The sequence below is a fragment of the Lactuca saligna genome, chromosome 3 (genome assembly GCF_052625555.1).
Source record: "Lactuca saligna cultivar CGN05327 chromosome 3, ASM5262555v1, whole genome shotgun sequence".
Classification (NCBI taxonomy): Eukaryota; Viridiplantae; Streptophyta; class Magnoliopsida; order Asterales; family Asteraceae; genus Lactuca; species Lactuca saligna.
In genome coordinates, this window is record NC_136419.1 from 58317090 (window position 1) to 58339506 (window position 22417).

A 22417-nucleotide genomic window follows, 5' to 3' on the forward strand; every position below is an offset into this window, starting at 1 on the left:
GTTCTTAGTGATACCAAGGAGTGAATGTAGCCTGATCAACTACATTCTCTTCAAAGTAAAACTAACACACGTCTTGATGAGATCGGAATAGCTAGGGAACCTAAAACTATACCCCTACCACCGAAAAGATAACGCCTACTTGATCTATGCGATAATTGTAGCATCCTAGGAATAACGTTAGCATAATTACGCACTCTTGCAGACCGCATGGCTGGTTTTCATCACCCTGTAGACCCCTACTTCCCTAACCAGGGGAACAACGGATGGCTAGAGGAGGAGCCCGAGGAAGAGCCTGAGGAGGAGCCCGAGGAAGACCCCGAAGAGGAATCTGACGGATGGCTGGTTTTCATATGTTGACGTTTTTTTCAAAATACTTGTATTCTCAGGTAACAGATAAAGTGAAGGATGAATTGTACTCTATGACGTTTTGCTGTGGTTTAATTTAGTATCGAACAGTTACTTTTGAGAATGTAATGTTTTGGAACAATGTAATGGATGTAAACGCTACCAGTTGTATCATTCCAAATGTTGGTGATGTATAATGTTATGTTTCATGTATATTCATTGTGATGGTATTCAATTGAGTCACGACAGCCCCCGGACGTTTCCGCCGTCTGGTTCGGGGGTGTGACAATAAATAACACCCCATCTGCTCCAGATCTTAAATTCATAATATAAGGAACATATAGAAACTTGGAATCACTCTGGATCCTTTTCCAAGCCTTAGAAATGATGAAAACAAAATGACATATCAGAACAGACACAAATCAGACCTAACAACAAAGATTCCATTCTTTCCTATAGATAAAGTCCTTATCAGTGAGGTTGGCATGCTTAAGAAAGTTAGCCAACTCAATTTTTGAACTTTTGGAACTGGTTTGGGGTCCGTTTGAGTTCTAGAGCTCAAGATATGAGTTTTACAACATGACTACAAATCTGATGGAAAACAGAATTGTAGCCACCCGTGATTCCTTTTTGGCTTATCCATCCTTCTCCTTTTGAAACACATTTTAAGATGTGTTCATCATCCCAATTTAGTCCCCATGATCATGGTGGTACTAAAGGGTTAGGTATCATTAGGATTTCATTTTGCCACAAGATTGTAATAATAATCAACATGAAAATGAACATAAAGCACATAAAATCACCATTCTCCCTTTTAGGGTTTCCATGATCTTTTGCCACATGTAATCCCCTAGATCCATCATCCACCATATATGGGGTGTAGATAGGATCTTGAGATGATGTATAACATACAATTACAAATCAAATAAGAAGGATAAGAAGTGGAGATGAAATCATAAAACTAGAACAAGCTTATGAATCAAGTTGTATGAAATGATAAGGAGGTTCATACCAATATTTGTATTATCAAGAATATACCCAACGAACAAAACATTTGAAATATAAATGAATGAAAAGATCATGTTAACACAAAAGGTGACTAAGAAAAAAACAATTAGAATATATAAACCATATTCGTAAAGGAACAATAAGTAGGAAGAAGACCCTCCAAGGGTAAAAAGGTCCAAATAGATAGTATCTATCCCACTAGGATACTTTATTCTAACAGAATATCACTTAGGTGTTGTTTGTTTTTTCGAAGAGAAATTGCTTGAAGTCTGCGGACCACCTCTTCAATCATCTGTAGCAGAAAAGGTGAAACAAACGGCTGCAACATGTAATAAAAAATATGTTTGTTTTTTAACGTTTGCAGGTTGCTGCAGTAAGTTAAACTAAGACGTGAAGAGGTTTGAAGCAGTTGGTTTACTGCTACCCACGCAGCAAACGTGCATCAGTTTTTAAGTCAAAAGTCCTCTGAAAAACAAATAGCTGCGAATGGCCAAGTGCTGCGCGGCGCAGCAATAAGTGGTTTGAAGTGGTTTTTTTAAAAAAACAAACAACACCTTAGAGTCTAATAACTATCAAGAAACATGTTTATTCTGCAAGAATGATACCGTAAAAATTCTCCTAGAATGGTTTTGAATATTCTTAAAGAATTTGTATTATTAAGATTATGAAATAACTAATCATAAGCAAATTAAAGCATCATGTTATTGGAATAAAAAATTTCACTGTGAATAAAAAAAATTAAAATTGTTAAAATTTTTAACCTCAATTGGCTATATACATTAAAGATTAAACCATTACCTCAACTAAGGTATTTTAATTGGTATTTTATTAAACCATTGGTTACAAAGTATTCATAGTATTCTTGTTGTTGAGATGCAAAAGTTAATATTGGACGGCATAGCTAAGAGGATGACATAATATTAGACCTCTATATTTTAATGATTTTAAATACATTCATATGTATCGGTCAAACATATATTATAAAATTCAAAGAATTAATTCAAAATATGACAAAATAATACTTAAGAATTAAGCACGATTATACCTGTTTTCATGATTATGCCGTCGAGATGGTGTGGAAAACGTAGCAACCTCTTTGCTCACAAGACACAAAATCAAACATGGTGGAGGCGAGTGATGACAGTGACTAGCGGAATATCGGCGGTAAAGAGGACCGTTGAGGTTTTGTGGTCGATGATTGAAGGATTAGGGATCAGGTCGAGGTTGACGTTTAGACGAAGAATAGGAGAAACTGGTGTCGATGGGTATAAAAGAGAGATCTGGTCTACAAATTTCTTTTGATTTCTTAATTACAGAGATTTTATTAAATGATCCTATTAATTGTAATTGCAAAAAACCGAAAATACCCTTTTTGATTTAATTAATTATTTAATCATTTGCTAATTTCTGATTGGTGTATTTATGAACACAATAATTTTTAGAAACATTTGAACCTAAAGCGCTCTCTCTCTCTCTCTCTCTATATATATATATATATATATATATATATATATATATATATAGAGAGAGAGAGAGAGAGAGAGAGAGAGAATATACATTACAGCACCACCTAAGCTTAGATACAAAACCTTTAAAATATGTCGTTTTAACTTATTAAATATACTGGTTTTGTTTTCACTTGGTAAATATATCATCCTCGATAATCAATATTTTTGCTTCCTTATCAAAACTATTGTGTCAATCTGAATCTATATCTTCAAGTGATAATCGTGAATTTACTAACCGCAATCTTCATACATACTTATAATGCTAGCATTTTTTTTTGAATCTCATGCATTTGAAACCCCTTTTTAACTTTCTCAAACCACATTCATTTGAAACCCCCTTTTTTAACTAATGCAACTCAAAAGTTTTCTTAATTATGATTTAACACTCAAAAGTTATATAACTTATATTATGTTTAATTATCATTTAGTGAAAACTTTACTATAAAAAGGTCAATCTTTTGTATGTTTTATGTTATATAAAATCTTACATGTAAGAAGGATTTGAAGATATTGTGATTCAAAAGTTTTCATATAGTTGAAGCATTCACGATGCAAATATGATGATTTGAAGAAATGGGTTATATCGCATCGATGACAATGGTAATATGATTTTCCTTTCAACCAAAACAAATGAAACTTTTCTATTCTTTCTTTATATTCAGTTTCTTATTTAATCTTTATATGTGATTTGTGTGTATTACTCAATCTTGAATGTGACTCTCCAAACATCAATGTTTTGCTTCAAATATCTTTCTGATTCTTCTTTTTCAAGAAAAATATTTTGATTGCAGGTTAATGAAGAATTGTCGTCAAGTTTCTATGGTTGAATGGTGTTAAATGAAGAATGAAGATTCATAAAATGGATATATGTTTTTTTGTTTGAGCAAAGTTGACAAATGTTAGTTTTTTCTTTTGATTTAAATGTATGTTTATATAACATCTTTATTTATATATTCAACCACTCAATGCTCTTATTTATTTGATTGTAGTTTTTCTATTTTGATTATGTTTATTTTTTATTTTTTTGTTGGGTTATCCTACACAACATATTTGAAAGACAATATTTAAAATATAACATAATTTTGAACGTTTGATATTTAATTTATAATAGACTTATCATGATATGTTCTTAATATGAAAGTAATTTATCCATATTACTACGACAAGAATTACATATGACATTTACGAATATATATATATATATATATATATATATATATATATATATATATATATATTATATGTGATTTGTTTAACATGTATATGCACCTATGTATGTTATAATTTTATAATTAGATATCTTTATGTCTAATAATTGAAGGGATTAAAATGATGCATCAAAACCAATTATTTAGATGAATATAATAATAATAATAATAATAATAATAAAATATACATTTCCAAGAACCGCATTCATTTGAAACTCACACTACAACTCAAGAGTTTTCTAATTTATATATATTTATTAGTTACAACTCAATAGTTTTTTAACTTATAAATATTAATTAGTAATCACTAATAACTTTTTATTTTCCTTTCTTTTATAAGGTTGTAAAGTTTTGCTCATTAAAAACATTATTGTATTTGAAGAGATTTGTGATTTAAATATGAATAGTTAATATAAATGTTATAATAGATGTTTTAGTGTTTTTTATGTTATTAAAATTTATAGTGTTTATTTTTCATATTTTTTTATTATTCGTTGTATATATATCTTTTTTAATACAAATGTTATAATATATGGTTTTCTATTTTTATGTTACTAAAAGTTGCAGTTTATATTTTTGTTCATACGTTTTGTTACCCGTTATATTATCAATCATTTGATATATAATTTACATAATTTTAAATGGTTTATAAAATTATCAAATAATTTTATATATCACAATGACTTAAAAGTTAAATTATAATGTTTAATAAAACTAATATGTTAACTATATGTTTGCTTTAGTACTAACATTTTGTTTCAAAGTAGAAATATTAAATAATAATTTAGTAAAAGTTATTATTTTAACTATATAATACTATTCTCGCGCAACACGCGGTGATTCGTCTAGTTATATAATAAAACAATGTATTTTCATGAGGTTTAATACCTAAGCTTAGGTGGGACTGTAATGTATATTCAATTTTCTCATATATATATATATATATATATATATATATATATATATATATATGTGTGTGTGTGTGTGTGTGTGTGTGTGTGAGTTCAATTGAGAAAATAAAAAAGGTTGAGAATGGAGGAATCATTCTCAGCCACTCATTTTATTCAAGCATAAAAGGACACGTTGGCAAACTTGTAAATATGAGAACAACCTTCAATCTCAAATACGTATCTGTAGTTCAAACCCATTCATCGTTCATCATCCAAATTTCTTCTCCAACTTTCAACAATCATCTAGATTTCTTTAATTAAACCATCATCAACATCATCCAGTGCTAATCAATCATCTATCTTCGTCAATAATCAACACGATTCAACAGTTAACAACAAAAATTCATTTTTGGTTCTTTTAATTCAACCTTCAATTGTGCTTGAATACGATTAGATCTTCAACATCTATGAATTAATTATACTCCCAATGTTATTAGATCAACATCAACGATAATCAACAAAAATCCACTTCATATCATTAATTCAACATCGATTATCAAATAAAACTTGAAAATTGAGGTTAGAAAAATATCAAATCGTTTTTTTTTTTTTGAAAAATTTCATATAATTCTCTATCAATCTACTCTTTTGTAAGATTTAAATAGTCAAAATATCATTTTTTAACATTTAAAAAAAAAATTAAATTGTATGCACTTCAACTGTTTGATGAAATGCATGAATTAAATTACCACGTTATATTCATATATGAATATGTTTTCTTAGTATATGATTATTAAAACAAAAAAACAAATATGCAAGTCTGTATGTTATTCATATGTGAATAACATATAAAAATTATATATATTTGTGAAAATATATTATAATATTCATATGTGAATATACTGTGTAATATTCATATGCGAATATACTGTGTAATATTCATATGCGAATATACTGTGTAATATTCATATGTGAATATACTGTGTAATATTCATAAGTGAATATATCATCTAATATTCACAAATGAATATACTATGTAATATTCACATGTGATATACTATGTAATACTCTGTAATATTCAGATATGAAAATATTATCTAATATTCATAAGTGAATATACCATCTAATATTCACAAGTGAATATACTATGTAATATTCATAAGTGAATGCATCATGTAATATTTAAATATGAATATACTATGTTTATTATATGCTATATTCATATATGAATGATACTTAAATTGTAAAAAAAAAAAAAAAAAAAAAATTAAACATAGTTTTATTCATAGCTGAATAACGAATGTACTATAGTAAAAACCTAGTTAATTTTTATTCACTTATGAATAACGATAGCTGAAAATATAATTTTTTTTTTAATTTTATCTTAAAACTATATCAATATGGATGTCTATTTGTAGCGAATAAAAATCATGAATTTTGGTATATTTAAAAATAATTTTTCGATAAAAATAGCTTCTTAAACATTAAAAAAAAACGAAAAAACTATGTTTTTGTATATATTAAAGTAATGATTAACATAGTTTAAGGAAACATGTTTTGTTGGAAAACACATGTCTATTCCTTTCCCATTTCTGCTGGTAGGAGGGAGGCTCTTACGGCAAAAATAAATGAGTGACTGAGAATGATTCCCCATTCTCAATTTTTTTTTCTCAATTGAATCATCCCCTCTCTCTCTCTCTCTCTCTATATATATATATATATATATATATATATATATATATATATATATATATATATATATATATTCTTCTCTTAAATAACACTTTAAGAACAAGACGTCTTCAAATAATACGAGATGAGAAAGAGGATGTGAAGGACCAGTGGGGTGAGCCATTTCTTTTAAGTTTTAAATTAAAAAAAGTAATATTTTTTTTAAAGAATACATAGATACAAGAAGGTTATTTAAGTCGCAACAAATAAAATACATTATAGCTTATAGTGAAATATATTAATGTTTGTGGTTATTATTAACTAGGTGTGAGATCCATATATTACATGAGTTTATTTAAAAAATAAAAACTAAATACAAAATTCTAAACATTTAAGAAGTTTAAATTTATAAGAAAAATGAGAAAATATTGAATTATAAAAATTAAAGTGTTTTTTTTTCTCTTTTAAATTTAACAAATAAATTAGATAAATAAATAAAAAAAATTAATGAATATTTAACTTAGTAATTTTGAAAATTAAAAAGAAAGTTAATTAATAAAATTGATTTGTATTTATTATTGCATTTAAATACTATCTACAATTTAATAAAATGAAAAAACCAGAAAATTACATATAGAATAAAAATTAATTTAAAATATCACAAAATTATACGTGACAAAATAAATAAGAATGTGACATGTGTCAAAAAAAAATTTATTTATTAGGAATGATGTTTTAAAAACTGGTTTGAACCAGTCTTTCGAACCGGGAACATCGATCATTAAGATTTCTTTAAAAACCGTGTTGAACCAGTGTGATAAATTGGTAAAAAACTGTTTTATTCGGTTTATTGTGCTTGAATGATTAGATTTCGATCAACCCGTTAAAATAAAAAATATATAAAAATTACGATAATGATTTTTGTTTTTGAATGTCAAATTATTGGTTTTATGTATATATGTATTTAGAAAAATTAAAAATACATAAAAAAAAATATGGAGCTGATTAAACCGAAGGTGAAATCTGTTGAAATGTGATATACTAATTAAGAACAAGACCTATGTTCAAGAAAAAAAGACCAAGACTTTTGAAATATATATAACTTTTATCATAAAAGAGTAAAGTAAATGTTGCATTGAGAATTGTACTTCGATGTGGAAAAAATAGATGTAGTTTGCTATATAAACAGTAATGCACCACAAGAAGAATGAAACACGTCTCCAGCCCGCCTTTTTCTTAACTAATTCCACTTCCATGGCTACTTTTCATCACTCCATTCTCACTCTTATCTCCATCCTCTGTCTCTGTTTTTCACCTTCATCATCATCTTCTTCTTCACAGACCACCTTCAAACTTTCCCTCACACAACACATTGCAGTACCTTCTGGAGAATTCGAAACCATCCAACATCCATTGTTTCGGACCTTAAACTACCTCGTATCTTCTTCTCTAGCCAGAGCCCACCTCCTGAAAAACCCCAACAACTCCACCTCCGAAGTCCCTCTCTTTCCTCGGGGAAATGGCGGATACTACTCGGTTCCTCTGAGTTTCGGATCACCCTCTCAAAAACTATCCTTTCTCATGGATACTGGAAGCAGCCTTGTCTGGTTCCCATGTACTGATCGTTACACATGTTATGATTGTCCCTCCTCCTCCTCCTCCTTACTCCCCGTATTCATGCCCAAACATTCATCCTCTGTTAAAATTCTCGGTTGTAATAACACCAAATGTGGGTGGGTCTCTCGGACACCTGAGACAATTCAATGCAACGCCACCAAACAGGTTTGTTCTTACGAGCAAGTGTATGGGTCTGGGTTAACAGCCGGAGTACTGCTGTCGGAGACGTTGCATCTCCTTGAGGGGGATGTCACTGATTTCGCTGTCGGATGCTCAGTTTTATCCGCAGGACTACCAGAGGGAATTCTCGGGTTTGGACGTCGACCCGACTCTTTACCCGCTCAGATGGGTCTTAAAAAGTTCTCATATTGTTTAGTCTCTCATCAGTTCGATGACAATCAGACTGTCAGCAGTGAGCTTGTTCTCTATCGGGATTCTTCAAGTTCCGGCGCCGGAGATGGAGGTATGATGATCAGCTACACTAAGTTCCTTAAGAATCCTTCAAGATTTGAAGGATTCTACTACTTAAGCCTCCAGAAAATCACCATCGGTGGCAAAGATGTAAATATCCCAGATCGTTTATTGGTGCCCGGATCTGATGGCAACGGGGGAACCATCATCGATTCCGGCACAACATTCACGATCATGGATTATCCTATCTACGATCTTGTAGCAAAAGAGTTTGAAGTTCAAATGTACAAGTATAAAAGAATTAACACTACTGATAAGGAGTCGCCGTTGTGTTACACCATTGGAGACAAGCCGCCGGTGTTTCCCGAGCTAATGTTTGATTTTGAAGGCGGAGCGAAATTATCACTGCCGATGGCCGATTACTTCTCTCAGGTGGAGCCCGGCGTGGCGTGTATGACGATCCTTCCAATAAAGGTGAATGGTGGGCCGTCGATAATCATAGGAAATTACCAACAGCAGGATATATACGTGGAGTATGATTTGGAAAATGGAAGATTTGGTTTCGTGAAGAAGAAATGCAACTAAAGAATCCAAAAGGAAAACATTACGTTACTTTCCAGCTATGAATTTGGTGTTAATCTATAATACGAGACTATAATAAGATAAGTCTTAAGTCATAGACTTCGAAAAAATAGTTACACTATAGTAAATGAATTATATATAATTGGGGATGAATTGTAACTTTAGTTTATGGTTTGGTGTTTTTATCATCTTGATTTTTCTTTCTTTCTTTTGGTTAACGAAATGTGTTCTAGGCAAATTGTCCTATCCAAGACAACGTACAAGACTCTCATGATTTTGGAAAGAGGACTAATCAGATGGTATGTGAGTCAAAGATATGACCGCACCAGCCACCAAATCATGCATAAGTAGTAATGCATATAATCTTGGAATATATAATCTTTATTATTAAAGAAAAAAGAAAGAGTAATGCACTTATGCACCACAAAAATGAGATTTAGTTTGCTATAAGTAGTAATGCACAATAAAAAGTCAAGAATAAAACCTTTCCAACAGTCCGTTTTTTCTTAACTAATTCCAACTTCCATGGCTACGTGACCTACGTCTCAGCTCTCCATTCTCACTTTATTATCTCCATCCTATGTCTCTCTTTTTCGCCTTCATCATCATCTTCTTCTTTACAGACCACCTTCAAACTTTCCCTCACACAACACATTTGTTGGTGATTTTAGTGTTACCATGTCATTTTAAGTAACTGTAACTAACATGTGAGCTAAGGGCTTCATAATTTATACTCTAATATATATACGGGGTTGTGCGGAGTGCACGCATATATATGATCGAATTAGAAGCTCATTCGATGACTAGTCGAGGGTCCAGGGGCAGCGCCCCTGGGTCCGGGGTTTCCAAAGGGACAACGCCCCTTTGGCAGGGTCTAAGGGGCAAAGACATAGGATCCTCTAGCATATTGGCTTACGATTTTTGTGCCTAGAATCGTAAATGTCCACTTGAGTTATCCTACGTTGATTTTCTTGTAACCCAGACATAAGATAGAAATATCAGTTCGGAAAGTGATATCACGATCCAAGTTGGTATCCAGATCTCCACCATAAACCCTAAATTTCCCTACACACATTGCAGTACCTAATACGGAATTCACAACCAGCTAACATCAACGGTTGCGGACCATAAACTACCTCGTATCTTCTTCTCTAGCCAGAGCCCACCACCTGAAAATCCCCAACCCCAACTCTTCTGCTTCTGCTTCTATCGCTTAAATTCCTTTTTTTGCTAATGGATTTGGCGGATACTCGTTTTTTCTAAGTTTCGGGTCACACTCTCAAAAACTATCCTTTATCATGGATACCGGAAGCAGCCTTGTTTGGTTCCCATGTACTCCGCCTCAATATAAATGTTCTGATTGTCCCATCAACCAAACCAAACTCAAACCCAAACCCAAAACCCATGTAATTCGTGCCTGAACTTTCTTCCACTTCTAAGAAGCTCATCTGTAATGACGTGAAATGCGGGTGGGTTATTGGATCACATGATCCAATTCCATGCAACACCAACTAGATTTGTTTTTACGAGCAAATGTATGTCGTCGGGAACACATCCAGATTACTGTTGTCGAAGACGTTGCATTTCCCTGAGGGAGATGTCGTTGATTTCACTGTCGGATGCTCTATTTTATCTTCAGGAGTACCAGATGGTATTGTTGGGTTTGGGCGTGGATTCCAATCTTTACCCGTTCAGATAGATCTCCAAAAATTCTCGTAGTGTTTGCTCTCTCACCAGTTTGACTGTAAGCATCGAGCTTCTTCTCTATCGGGATTCTTCAAATTTCGGCACCGGAGATGGAGATGGAAGCATTATCAGCTACACCAAGTTCCGCAACCCAGAGTTGCAAGGATTTGAGCAATTTGAAGAATACTATTACTTAAACCTCCGAAAAATCACTATTGGTGGTTAACGCGTTAAGATCCCATATCGTGTTTTGGTGGCTGGAGCTGATGGTAACGGCGGAACCATCATTGATTATGGGTCAACATTCACAACGATGGATAATCCCATCTACGATCTAGTCGAAAAAGAGTTTGAAATTCAAATGTACAAAGGCAATTGTAATAGAGCTACTTATGCGGAGTCACCAGAGGGGTTCCGTATGTGTTACGCCGCCATAGGAGGCAGAGTACCGATGTTTCTAGAGCTAACGTTTCATTTTAAAGGTGGTGCGAAATTGTCACTACCGATGGCCGATTACTTCTCCCAGGTGGAGCCCGAGTGACGTGTATGAAGATCTTTCCAAGCAGCTTGAATGTGAGCATCGGGCCATCGATAATCATAGGAAATTACCAACAACGGGATATATACGTGGAGTATGATTTGGAAAATGGAAGGTTTGGTTTCGAGAAGAAAAAATGCAACTAAAGAATCTAATATCAAATATAGTATTACCCCTACTTCCCACTATGAATTTGGTGTTGTATATAATTTATTACTATAAGGCTAACCAGAGTGGAACGAATTCCACACGTGAAAATCCTAGGTGGCACTTCAGAAGACGTGTGAACACCCTCTCCAGGGTCGGTGGGTTGGGTGTGTCATGAGTGGTAGGACGGATGAAGACGATGCATCTGATTAGTATGGCCCCTCACATTCCCCCCCTCTCCTCCTCTCTCTCTCTCTCTACCAACCCACCGGTGAACACCATTTCTATACCCTGGTGGGTTGGTTGTGAAATGGTAAAAACCTGTGTCCTCACCTTCACTCACAAATCACACGTGACCACTCCTCTTGCCCTAATAAGATCAATATAAGATAATTAATGAATTGTGATTATAGTAAATTTTGGGGATAAATTATAACATTTATTTATATGGTTTGATGTTTTTATGAACATTGGTTATTTATTTGTTTATAGATGATTATGGAATAATTATAATTATATAAGAATCAAAAAATCTCAAAATCTTTATTTTTTTAAAATCTCAAGTCAACCTTCCTCTATATATGGTATATATGGACAGCCCTAAGAATTTTTGTAAGGGTAATTTTTTTCGTGATAAAATAAAATAAGATAAAAGATTGATTGTTTTGTGTTATTTTCGGATAGATTTCATTTATTTGAAACAGAAGTTGAAGAAAGCTAATGGATCAGTCGCATTCCTTGAGCGCATCAAACTCTATTATGTAGCGTCGGCTGCTTGAATCTCATAATGAATACTAGGGATGAGCTTTTTAACCGAAAACAAAACCAGAATCGGAATTGGTTGGAACCAATTAGCGGTATTCGGCTCGGTTCAAAGTTCCCCGTTTACTCTTTAATTGGTTTTTACTTCTTTCAGTTCCGGTCCGGTTCAGGCCGGTTCCGAATCGGTTTACATCCCTAATGAGCAGCATCAAACTCGTGTCTCAACCTGTTTTTTGATGTTGTATACAACTCGATGTATCATGTGAACCAAAAATGTAATATACTCTTACATTTTTAAAGGATAAATAGGTAATTATGGAGTAGTTTCTTGGCCACCCTCTTGACACCCATTACTATAAAAGATACCAGCAGACTTCCTAACTAGTTTTTGTGTTCTCCAAAGACCACCAGTCGAATCAAGAAGTGCTTTTAAATTGAGCAGCCATCATTTCAAATCTTGATAGGAATCCAAAAATAAATCCATCTACTTCTGGTAGTTCTTTTGGTGTTATTATTGGTATGTTGCTTTTAGGAGGTGCAATCATTTTCCCAAGAGCTTCATAGAGTCTTAGGTACCTAAAACAGAAATAAGAAATTGAAAGCTTTGATTAACCAATGCTTTTAAGATAAGAAGTTAAACGAGGAAAGATATTTATTTGATTAGCTACCTGCCATAATTTGGGTTCAACCCTTCAACAGATGCAACCCCTTTCTTTTTATCTCTTCAGCTAACTTGTCTATATTTTCATATGTGGAATAATACCTAACATAAGCATCATCAAAATGCACTAATATTTGTTTTCGCATCCTCACGAGTTAACCAATTTTGAGATATAATGTAGACTAAAAGTGAAATATGGTTACATATTTTATTTGAGTTTGATATCTATTAAACATATAAAAAAACATTGTAGAATGAATACATATTTAATCCAAATAATAATAACCCCAAAACTTGAAACTCCAAGCTTTTTATTTAATTTTAGGACTTTTATATAGGTTCGTGTTATGTTCTTGATTTGACTTTAGTTCTCTTTTTAACATTTTTGTCTTTTTATTTTGTTCATCTCATTCAAGAAGTCGATGGGACATGTTTTTGATTTTTACTTTGTTATCTTATTCAAAATGATGATGGGATTATAAAAATGATTAAAAACTTAAACAAACGGATAATACTAGTTTCATGGCAAAAATATTGTCAAGTAATTACATCTTAACTTTAAATATAAAATATTATATTATTTAACTAATATCAAACACTACTAGAGGTCTAGAACTAAAATTTTACGTGCCTAACCTTGACCCGACCCGATCCGACCCACAAAACTCCGGATATATTGTAACGGAACGCGGGAAGTAGTAGAGGTGGTGGTGATGAAATTGAAATTTTATATATTGAGACTAGAGTAGCAGAAGGCAGTTGTATCGTCTCTCCAACAGCAACACACGCTTAATCATGGCAAGCATTTGCGTATGCGCGAGATTCAGGCCTCTAAATTTAAGAGAGGATGGAGAAGCTATATGCATTACACGCTCCGATTCTCAGAGTTTTTCTATCAAGGTTGCTGAAGATCTTCTTTGTTTTATAATCCTCCTCCGCGATAATGTAAACTGCAACTCAATACACTGTTATTCCTTCTAAGTAATGTTCATTAATTTTGTCAGGACGAGAAAGATGAACAATATATGTTCAGCTTTGATAAGGTGTTCTATGAAGATTCTGAACAAGCTGACGTCTACGAATTTTTGGCTCGTCCTATCGTTAGAGGTATCGTGTGCTAATTTGTCTTTTTTACTAGACTATTTTACTTAATTTTATGATATTTTGTTGAGTTCTTCTCTAAGTTTATGGTAAACATCGTAATTTGGGTAAATCTGAGCTAAACCTTCGTGTTACGTCTAGATCACTCAATACATGAGTTTTAGGATTTGTTTATACACACACACACACGTATATATAGAAGATATGGTGGAATGTAACTTATCATTTGAGTCTGTTGAAGTAACGTATGCATATTTACTCTCGGTCTGAATGTTCATCTGTATGCAACAGATGCTGTTAATTCAATTAATGGTACAATCATCACATATGGACAGGTATGTATCGCATCTAATTCTTATGAGCTAATTATGTTCAGTTGATTTTCGTTTCAAGAGATGAATGACAAATCGGAATACCTAGTTTAGTTAATTATCTGAACTTTATGATAATTGTATTCTGTTATCTGGTTATTGCTATTGCCGATTCAATCAACTCCAGTAATCTGTTCTGTGATTGTGTCACTATTAATTAAGCCAAATAAGAACTGCAATTAATCCTTTTCGCTTGTTATATGCTTTTCATTAGCTATCTCTATTGTTCAAATAGCTTTGAAAGATATCCCTCACCTTTAATATGATATTAATGAATTCTCTTATGCACTTTAACAGACAGGAGCAGGGAAGACTTTTACTATGGAGGTGATGTGCATTACAGTAAAATACAATGTTTCAATAACACTTGTTTTAAATAAAGTCCATATTTGACTTTTTTTGACCAGGGAGCCAACATTTTGGAAGCTGACAACCTTAAGAAGGGACTACTACCAAGAGTGGTAGATGAACTCTTTGATGCTATAAACGCTTGTGGTGAAGCAACTGCTTACAAGATCAAACTTTCAATGGTATAAGAAACCTCTTCTTGTTTTCCATTTGAACTAGAATATGAGACATTGTTTTCAAGAATCCTTTTCTAGATGCAATTTAATTATTGTGTTATACATGCAGGTGGAAATTTATATGGAGAGAGTTAGGTTAGCAACTGATCTTATCTTTTTGTGTCTTTCTCTTTCCTCTTCAACTCTGTTTTATAATTGCAATTGGGAGTGTTTCTGGCAGAGACCTTTTTGATTTATCCAAGGACAACATACAGATCAAAGAGCATAAATCACATGGGATATTGTTGTCTGGAGTAACAGAAGTAAGTTTCAATATCTTTCATATGGAATCTTCCAATCAATTGCATTTCCCTATCAGCTTAACAGATAATGAAACTACCCTTCTACAGATCCCTATACTAGATGGCGAAGAAGCATTAAAAGTCTTATGTGTAAGATCAATATCAAAATTTTACTATAAGTTTTCTAGTCCAAAAATACTCTTTAAAAAAACTAAATATTCAGTTATCTTTTACTTCTTAACCCTGGTAATGACTAATGCAGGGTGGGATAGCTAACAGAGCTGTTGGAGAGACTCGTATTCCTCCCTCCCTCTCTCTCTCTCTCTCTCTCTTGTGAAAGTTGTTTGATTGACTTGTGAACTCATGTAGAAATGAATGCGGGAAGCAGTAGAAGTCATTGCATCTACATGTTTACTATTCAGAAAGAAGTAACAAATGAGAAAAGGTCTTATGATTTCTTTGAGAATTTACAGTTTACTGAAATCATATTTACATTTCTGAAATTATTAACTGAACAGGGTGAGCAGTGGAAAGGTTGTTCTTGTGGATTTGGCTGGATCTGAGAAGGTAGAGAAGACAGGTGCTGAAGGGAAAGTTCTAGAAGAAGCCAAAACCATTAACAAATCACTTTCTGCACTTGGAAATGTGATCAGTGCTTTGACTTCTAGTCAACATGCCAAATCATTACACATCCCTTTTCGTGATTCAAAGCTCACTCGCCTCCTACAAGATGCTCTTGTTAGTACAATCTTATGGCTATCATCTTTTCATTTCTTTCTATTACAGCATTTGTACATTCATTTATTTTATTAGGGTTTAGGACATTGTACTTTGAACAATCTACCGATTATAACAGTTAAAATTTCTTTGTTTATAGATGACATTGCTATAAAAGGTAGATTTCTTTAAGTACAATGTTGTAATAGGAAGAAATGAAAGTACATTGCTATTTCTTGCTTTTAATCTTTTTTTTTTTTCCTTACATCCAGGGAGGAAGCTCCCAGACTGCATTGCTTTGCTGTTGCTCACCGAGTCTATCTAATTCATCAGAGAGTGTATCCACTCTAAGGTTTGGAGCAAGGTAATTGAGTGTGATTTTGAATAAGAAAATTGCTGTATAAGGTAGGAGAAAATGTGAAAAGTTGTTGCATTCTAAGTAATTCACCAAAAAATTTAAATCTAAAAATATTTAACTTCAAATTGGTTATAATATCTTATGTAAAACCTTTGTGTTGCATATAAGCAATACAGTACTTTGATTTATTGTTTTTGTATGCATTTATATATATTTTGCATTAAATAACAAAAATAAACTTAAAGTTAAAAAAAATTAAACTAAAAGCAATAATAGTAATAATAAAAACAATAAGTAATCAATATACATGGTAAATTACCATTTTTGTCCCTCTGGTTTGCTGATTTTTACAGATATGGTCCCTGAAAAGTATTTTTGTACGATGAGAATAAATTGGTTGCTTAGAGTTTATTTTTAAATTTTTTAACAGGGCAAAGCATATAAAGGCATCATCATCACGGGTGATGAATAGCAACAGCAAGGAAGACATTGACAGGAAGCAGCAGGAGATATCTGCTCTGAATGATGTGAAGCAGCAAATAGCTGAGAGAATCTTAAAAAAGGTTGACAGATTTATCCATATTAAATGACGATTTTGCCCTCATTTTCTTCATCTGTGTGAGGGTTTGTGCAGTTAAGAGAGAAGTTGGATGGTGAGACAGTGAATTTGATAGGAGAGGAGTTTGTGATGGAGGGACTTCTTCTATCTGATCCCACTACTTCTGGTTCAATGATAACTGATGATGAGGAGGTGAATTCAAGCCATGAATCTGTTATCACTTCCCAAACAATAGCCTCATGGAAGGAAGCAACACAGAAGCTTGTCAACACTATTCTTGAGGTAACACACCAAATTATATTTGTTTTGAAAACAATTATAGTATAATAAATTAGACCATATAATAGTATAATAAATTAAACAGTTGAGTTTAAGAAGATATATTTTTGTTGTTTGGTGATCATGTATAAATAGTTAAGGAGGGAGAATATGATTATGAAAGAAGAGTGCCAAGTGATTAAGGAGGAGAACAAGGTAATGAGGCAAGTGAGGAAGAGGATCAAGGCCAAACTAGCACAAACTAAGACGCTTTATTTGGTCATGGGACTTGGCTTTGGTGTTTTAGCTTCATCATGTTTCTCTTTTGTGCTTCTAGTCTCTTGAAATGTAATATAAAAGTCATGTGTTTTAGTGTACTACAGATAATACACCTACACACTTATACATAGACATATCATATACACACGGATACATACCATACACATAGTTTGTTCAATTACACTAACAACCATATAAATTTGTTCCAAACAATATGGGACTGAATTTGTTGAAAAATGCATTGTGTACAATATTCTCCAAGGAAATACAATGTTTTTTGTTTGTATATAAGATTAGCAAGCGTAGTACAAATCCTAGACTAAGTAAAATTCTACAAAACACTAATCAATTTTCCACTAATACTCAGATGCCAAAAGGGTATTAAGAAAGCCAGACTAAAAAAAAAAAATTAAACCCCAAGTCAACTATCATCCTCCCTCCTTCTATAAACTTAAGATGCTGAATGCTTATAATATCGATGTCTCAACAGGAAAACCACAGAAACAATATAAGTCACTGTTGAAGCAACAATAAGCACCCCAACAAGAACACAAACAGTTGTCACTACCACATATATATACCTGCCACAAAATGTAACATAATCAAATTCCTTAAATTATATATAATGATTAAAAACACTAATGGGGGAATCACAAAAAGAACTTACTTTGGTGAAAACACTGTCCATATAAATAAATGGTTCCTCATTAAAAGCAGTATGATGGTGTATGCAACCAAAAGCACCGAATTTAACCCCAGTGGAACCAGACAAGGAAACCCAAGAATTGTCTTAAGAAGTTGTCCCATGTTCTTAAACTTAGGGTTTATGTCTTTCATAGAAATCGACAACACCATGCTAAGAAGAGATAACATTGGAGATGCATATGTTATCACAAACATTATCAACCCACTAAGCACTGTCGAATGAGTAGAGATTCCCTAGATATATATGAATGATTGATTAAAGAAAACATATATGACTAAAATTATGCTTAAAGGAAGATAATAAACATACAATGAAAGCTCCAGCAACATCAATGGTAGCTAACGTATTGGTGTTTCCAAGACTAAAATGGCCCGCCATTCCCAAATAATATATAGCACCAATCTGGAATTAAAAAACATACATATATTCATTTTTATCACAATCATAAATACTTTAAATGCAAAAATAGAAATTTGAAAACCAACCTCAACCCACTGTTTAAAATCCGAACCACAACAAATGGTAGCAAGAATTTGCACAAGAAGCAATGAAATAGGCATGGAGTTCACTGGCTTTTGCAACAAAAGTTGCAAAAAACACCACCCAAATACGTACGCTATCCCACTAAGGTACAAACAATCTTTAATCTTTAAAACCAAATCTTTTAAATCAAAAGACACAATCCAAGGTGATCCAACAACCATTACACTTGTCAATCCAACAATTAAACCATATATCATCTGAGCTGCTAAAATCCCATCATTATCATTATCTCCATCACCCTGATACTTCATCACATAATTCAAAACCAACAATCCAACACAAAGGTAGCTTCCCATAATCAATATAACAACACAACTCTTTAAGGAAGAAAGAGTGTAAAAACATAAAACAAGTATAACAAAAACCGAGAGGATTTGGAGAAGTTTTATGTAAAAACTTGAAGAATTCTCGAGTGATTTTGAAATATCGGGAAGATGAGTCCAATTTACACCACCTTGATGCCACCCTCGCAAAACCCTTCCGGAAATTATAATTATTGAAATTAAAATTGAGGTTTTGATTTTATTCGTGGATTTGGATTTGAATGTTTCGTGAAGTGATATGAGGAAGAAAGATGAGGTCATGAAATGCCATAGGTATTGTTCTTCTTCAACTAAAGAGCTTGATCCCATGCTTAAAACAAGAATTATGATAATAATTGCTATAAAAGCTTCGGATAATTGGAGTTTTAGATTCTGATAAGTTTCTTGGATCAATTTGAAAAGGAGGAATAAGAAGATGATACATGATAGAAGCATTGTTGTAACACCTACAGCAAGTAGACCCATGGGTTTCTGCATTGTGTAAAAAAATTAATCAAATGAAAAAGAAAGAATATATTTATAAATGGATTAATGAAATGGCTTACATCAGTTGCTGTGTGTGATAATTGTTGGCTTGCTGTTTTTAGAAACTCATTGTATGCAAATACAGTGTTTTTAAACTCATCATTGCTAGCAGACCTATAAAAAATTATTCAGAGTTATTATCATGAAATATAAATATTTATAAAATTTATCACTTTACCTTAAATCATTTTTCATCTTCCAAGATTTATGGAGAGAAATGGCATCTAGATATAAACTTTTACAAGTGGAATGAGTTGTTTGTGCTTCAAGTAATTTCAACAACTGTAATGAATTCAGTTCCATTGCTCTTAGTAGCTCATGATCTGAAATTATCAGAGAAGAATCAACAACATACATTTAACAAATTACGATATTACCCTTGTGAAGGAAAATAGTTATCAAACCTTGTAATGGAAGAAATAGATCAGTAATTAGATAGCCAGCATTGTTTGTGGGAATAGGTACACCAAAAAGGAGGGACAATGTTGGAGCAATATCAACCTAAACCAAAATTTTAAAAAGCTAAATTATAATTTATAAGGAAAACATAATTATGAACTTTAGACTAATAAAATTAAAATACCTGATTAATAGTGGGTGATACTGATACATGACTGTGTTTTGGACTAATAAAAAGTGCCAATGAGTCTGTTTCTTCATATGAAGATCCACCATGATTACCATTTTCCTGCATACCATGATCACTAACAACCACCTACATAAAAAATAGAAATCAAGAAAAAGATTTTTATATATATAAACAAACAGGATTCAACTTTCACGTCAAGAAATAGATTGTAGTTTGATACATGTTAGAAAAAAGAGGTACAAACCAAGAGAGTTTGTTTATGATTTTGGATAATACTCGAGTGAATCAATTTTATAACTTCATCCATTTCCTTGAGTTTGGGTCCCATTAAGGTACTGAAATAGAGAATTAACAACAATGAAGTTTTATTATTTTTAGAAAGAGTGAGTTGGGTTATTAAAAGCTAAGATATTACCTACTACGCCCTCCAAGATGTCCAACATGATCCAAACCAAGATAATGAAGAATCTGAAATGAAATTGGAGAGAATTCTAGTGTTGATGCCATATAAAGTTGTCTGGCTGTAATAAATAGTTTAAATAACTGTTATTATTGTAAAGTTCATAACTTAGATTCTGTACTTAGAAATTTTATATTACCAGAAGATTCCAGTCATTCTTGTAAAGTTCATAACTTAGATGCCTAGAAACATTGTTATCCACTTGTACAGTATCTTTAACCTATTTCAACAAAAATGATAGTAAGATATAGTTAATGAATAAAGAAAATTGAGTAAAGAAATCAACAAGTTGTGAAGACTTACAAAAAAGCTACTAACTCCATCATGCCTTGTAAATAAACCTGGGAACAACTTAAGCCATGTTTCATCACCAAGCATAACCATTTTCCAACCAATTCTAAAAAATTGACCTGTAACAAATTAGTCATTAGATGGGCAATTTGATATACCCAATAAGATCTTGCCAACTCACCTATGATATTGTCTTCCAAAAGTGCTTGGGTATTGAAATTAAACAATACATCCAAGAATCCTCCAATTGAGCCAGTAGTCATAGCCTGTTGTATATGACCAATGTATGAGGGAAATGGAAATCAGATCATATAATCTAATAACAAAAATAAATTCAGTACCTTTAAGCGTGGTAGTGTAACAGTTGGAGGTGCAGCCTTTGCATGATAACCCAATGCCATTTTATTGGCTAATAAAGACTGAGTATATGGCATTGCATCCTTATAGATCTTTGATGGAGGCTCATCATCCCTTCCAAGAACAAATTCTGCTGGAAGACCATCAATAACCTAAATACCACACAATTATATTGACAAAGTGAATTTATTATGCATCTTCTACTTCTATTTTACAAAAAAAATAGATTGTGTTGCTTCATACCATTAGTATCAGTCGATCATAAGAAGGTGGGATCTCAGAAAGTTCCTGCATTATGGAAGTTCACCATGTCAAAATGGCATCCAATGCTTGCTGAAAAAGCAAGTGATTTTGTCTTTTACAAGTGTAAGAAGTTAAGTCACCATTACTCAGCTAAGGTATATCGCCCAATTTATCTCAAATTATACAAAAGAACACTTAACAACGGACGAAAGTTGATTTTAGCGTGGTGAAATACGATGAATAACAGTACTTTTCATTCTATGAGTGGTGCGTCGAGTTATAAGTTACCTGGTATAATGATTTAAGCTGGTCAGGATGCAGAGCTGTGAAATTTTGAACCTCGATTGAATCACATGAGGAAGGGCGGAAGCTCTCTGGTCCGCTATTTCGGAGCTAAGTCAATCAAACTGTAACATTCTTAATTTGAAACTTTTGGAAATGAATTTATACCTGACACCGGAGAGAGCTGGTTTAATCGGAAAGAATCCAAAGACGAAGAGCGAGAGACCGACGATCTGAAGTAGAATTGCAGCTGCGGTGAGCAGTGTGAAGTTGGTGCAGGTTAACGAAGACATTGTCTGGGTTTTTGAAGGTGATCAATGCATTGAAATTGAAAGTGTGTGGTATTTCATCACATTGTTACAGTCATGGAGGTTTAGGGTACCATGTACAGTGCCAATTTGAATTCCCACATCCAACAAGTCCTCGCTGATTCGTTGTCTAGCCTTTGATTCTACAAAATTACAGAAATGGTCCCTAATTTACGAAAATTGGCAATTATAATCTAAGTTTGTATTTCGTTGCATGAGAAGTTCTTCTAGTGCTATTTTGTTTAGTAGTTGGTCCTTTTCACTCGCATCGTGAAAAACTGATAAATCCTAAACAAATAACAATTTTT

The 22417-nt window shown here is 32.7% G+C and overlaps 3 protein-coding genes across 4 annotated transcripts; 2 read left to right on the forward strand and 1 right to left on the reverse strand.

Annotated features, from left to right (window-relative positions):
• The first annotated feature begins 7849 nt into the window (after window positions 1-7849).
• On the forward strand, window positions 7850-9428 carry LOC145036647 (putative aspartyl protease At4g16563). Its single transcript, XM_078985111.1, has one exon. The coding sequence runs from the start codon at window positions 7885-7887 to the stop codon at window positions 9241-9243; it is 1359 nt and encodes a 452-aa protein (XP_078841237.1). The 5' UTR covers window positions 7850-7884; the 3' UTR covers window positions 9244-9428.
• Window positions 9429-13768: 4340 nt separating this feature from the next.
• Window positions 13769-17695, forward strand: LOC145036650 (ATP binding microtubule motor family protein). The gene is made up of 15 exons (XM_078985115.1): window positions 13769-13934; window positions 14039-14141; window positions 14427-14470; window positions 14804-14833; window positions 14914-15036; window positions 15140-15165; window positions 15251-15332; window positions 15420-15461; window positions 15574-15607; window positions 15681-15756; window positions 15830-16049; window positions 16301-16392; window positions 16817-16949; window positions 17021-17227; window positions 17360-17695. The coding sequence occupies exons 1-15, from the start codon at window positions 13830-13832 to the stop codon at window positions 17546-17548; spliced, it is 1506 nt and encodes a 501-aa protein (XP_078841241.1). The 5' UTR covers window positions 13769-13829; the 3' UTR covers window positions 17549-17695.
• On the reverse strand, window positions 17682-22210 carry LOC145036648 (Alkaline-phosphatase-like family protein). Of its 2 annotated transcripts, XM_078985113.1 has the most exons (17): window positions 21970-22210; window positions 21808-21901; window positions 21520-21564; window positions 21261-21428; window positions 21101-21185; window positions 20932-21038; window positions 20768-20848; window positions 20584-20636; window positions 20413-20503; window positions 20163-20294; window positions 19984-20080; window positions 19758-19902; window positions 19600-19693; window positions 18674-19525; window positions 18498-18590; window positions 18150-18421; window positions 17682-18063 (listed from the first exon to the last, which is right to left on the reverse strand). In XM_078985113.1, the coding sequence occupies exons 1-17, from the start codon at window positions 22092-22094 to the stop codon at window positions 17934-17936; spliced, it is 2664 nt and encodes an 887-aa protein (XP_078841239.1). In that variant the 5' UTR covers window positions 22095-22210; the 3' UTR covers window positions 17682-17933. The 2 variants fall into 2 exon arrangements, with proteins under 2 accessions (XP_078841239.1, XP_078841240.1); XM_078985114.1 differs by lacking the exon at window positions 21970-22210 and having other exon boundaries at window positions 21520-21609.
• Window positions 22211-22417: the final 207 nt, after the last annotated feature.

What these genes read in the sequence shown, in the direction of transcription:
- LOC145036647 (XM_078985111.1), top strand. Translation starts at nt 7,885, where the DNA reads ATGGCTACTTTTCATCACTCCATTCTCACTCTTATCTCCATCCTCTGT.
- LOC145036648 (XM_078985113.1), bottom strand. Translation starts at nt 22,094, where the DNA reads ATGTCTTCGTTAACCTGCACCAACTTCACACTGCTCACCGCAGCTGCA. An exon ending in AGCTTAAATCATTATACCAG is followed by an intron (nt 21,565 to 21,807) that starts GTAACTTATAAC and finishes TCCATAATGCAG; the next exon opens with GAACTTTCTGAGATCCCACC. An exon ending in AAGATGAAAAATGATTTAAG is followed by an intron (nt 19,694 to 19,757) that starts GTAAAGTGATAA and finishes AATTTTTTATAG; the next exon opens with GTCTGCTAGCAATGATGAGT.
- LOC145036650 (XM_078985115.1), top strand. Translation starts at nt 13,830, where the DNA reads ATGGCAAGCATTTGCGTATGCGCGAGATTCAGGCCTCTAAATTTAAGA. An exon ending in AAGCATTAAAAGTCTTATGT is followed by an intron (nt 15,462 to 15,573) that starts GTAAGATCAATA and finishes TGACTAATGCAG; the next exon opens with GGTGGGATAGCTAACAGAGC. An exon ending in GCCTCCTACAAGATGCTCTT is followed by an intron (nt 16,050 to 16,300) that starts GTTAGTACAATC and finishes CCTTACATCCAG; the next exon opens with GGAGGAAGCTCCCAGACTGC.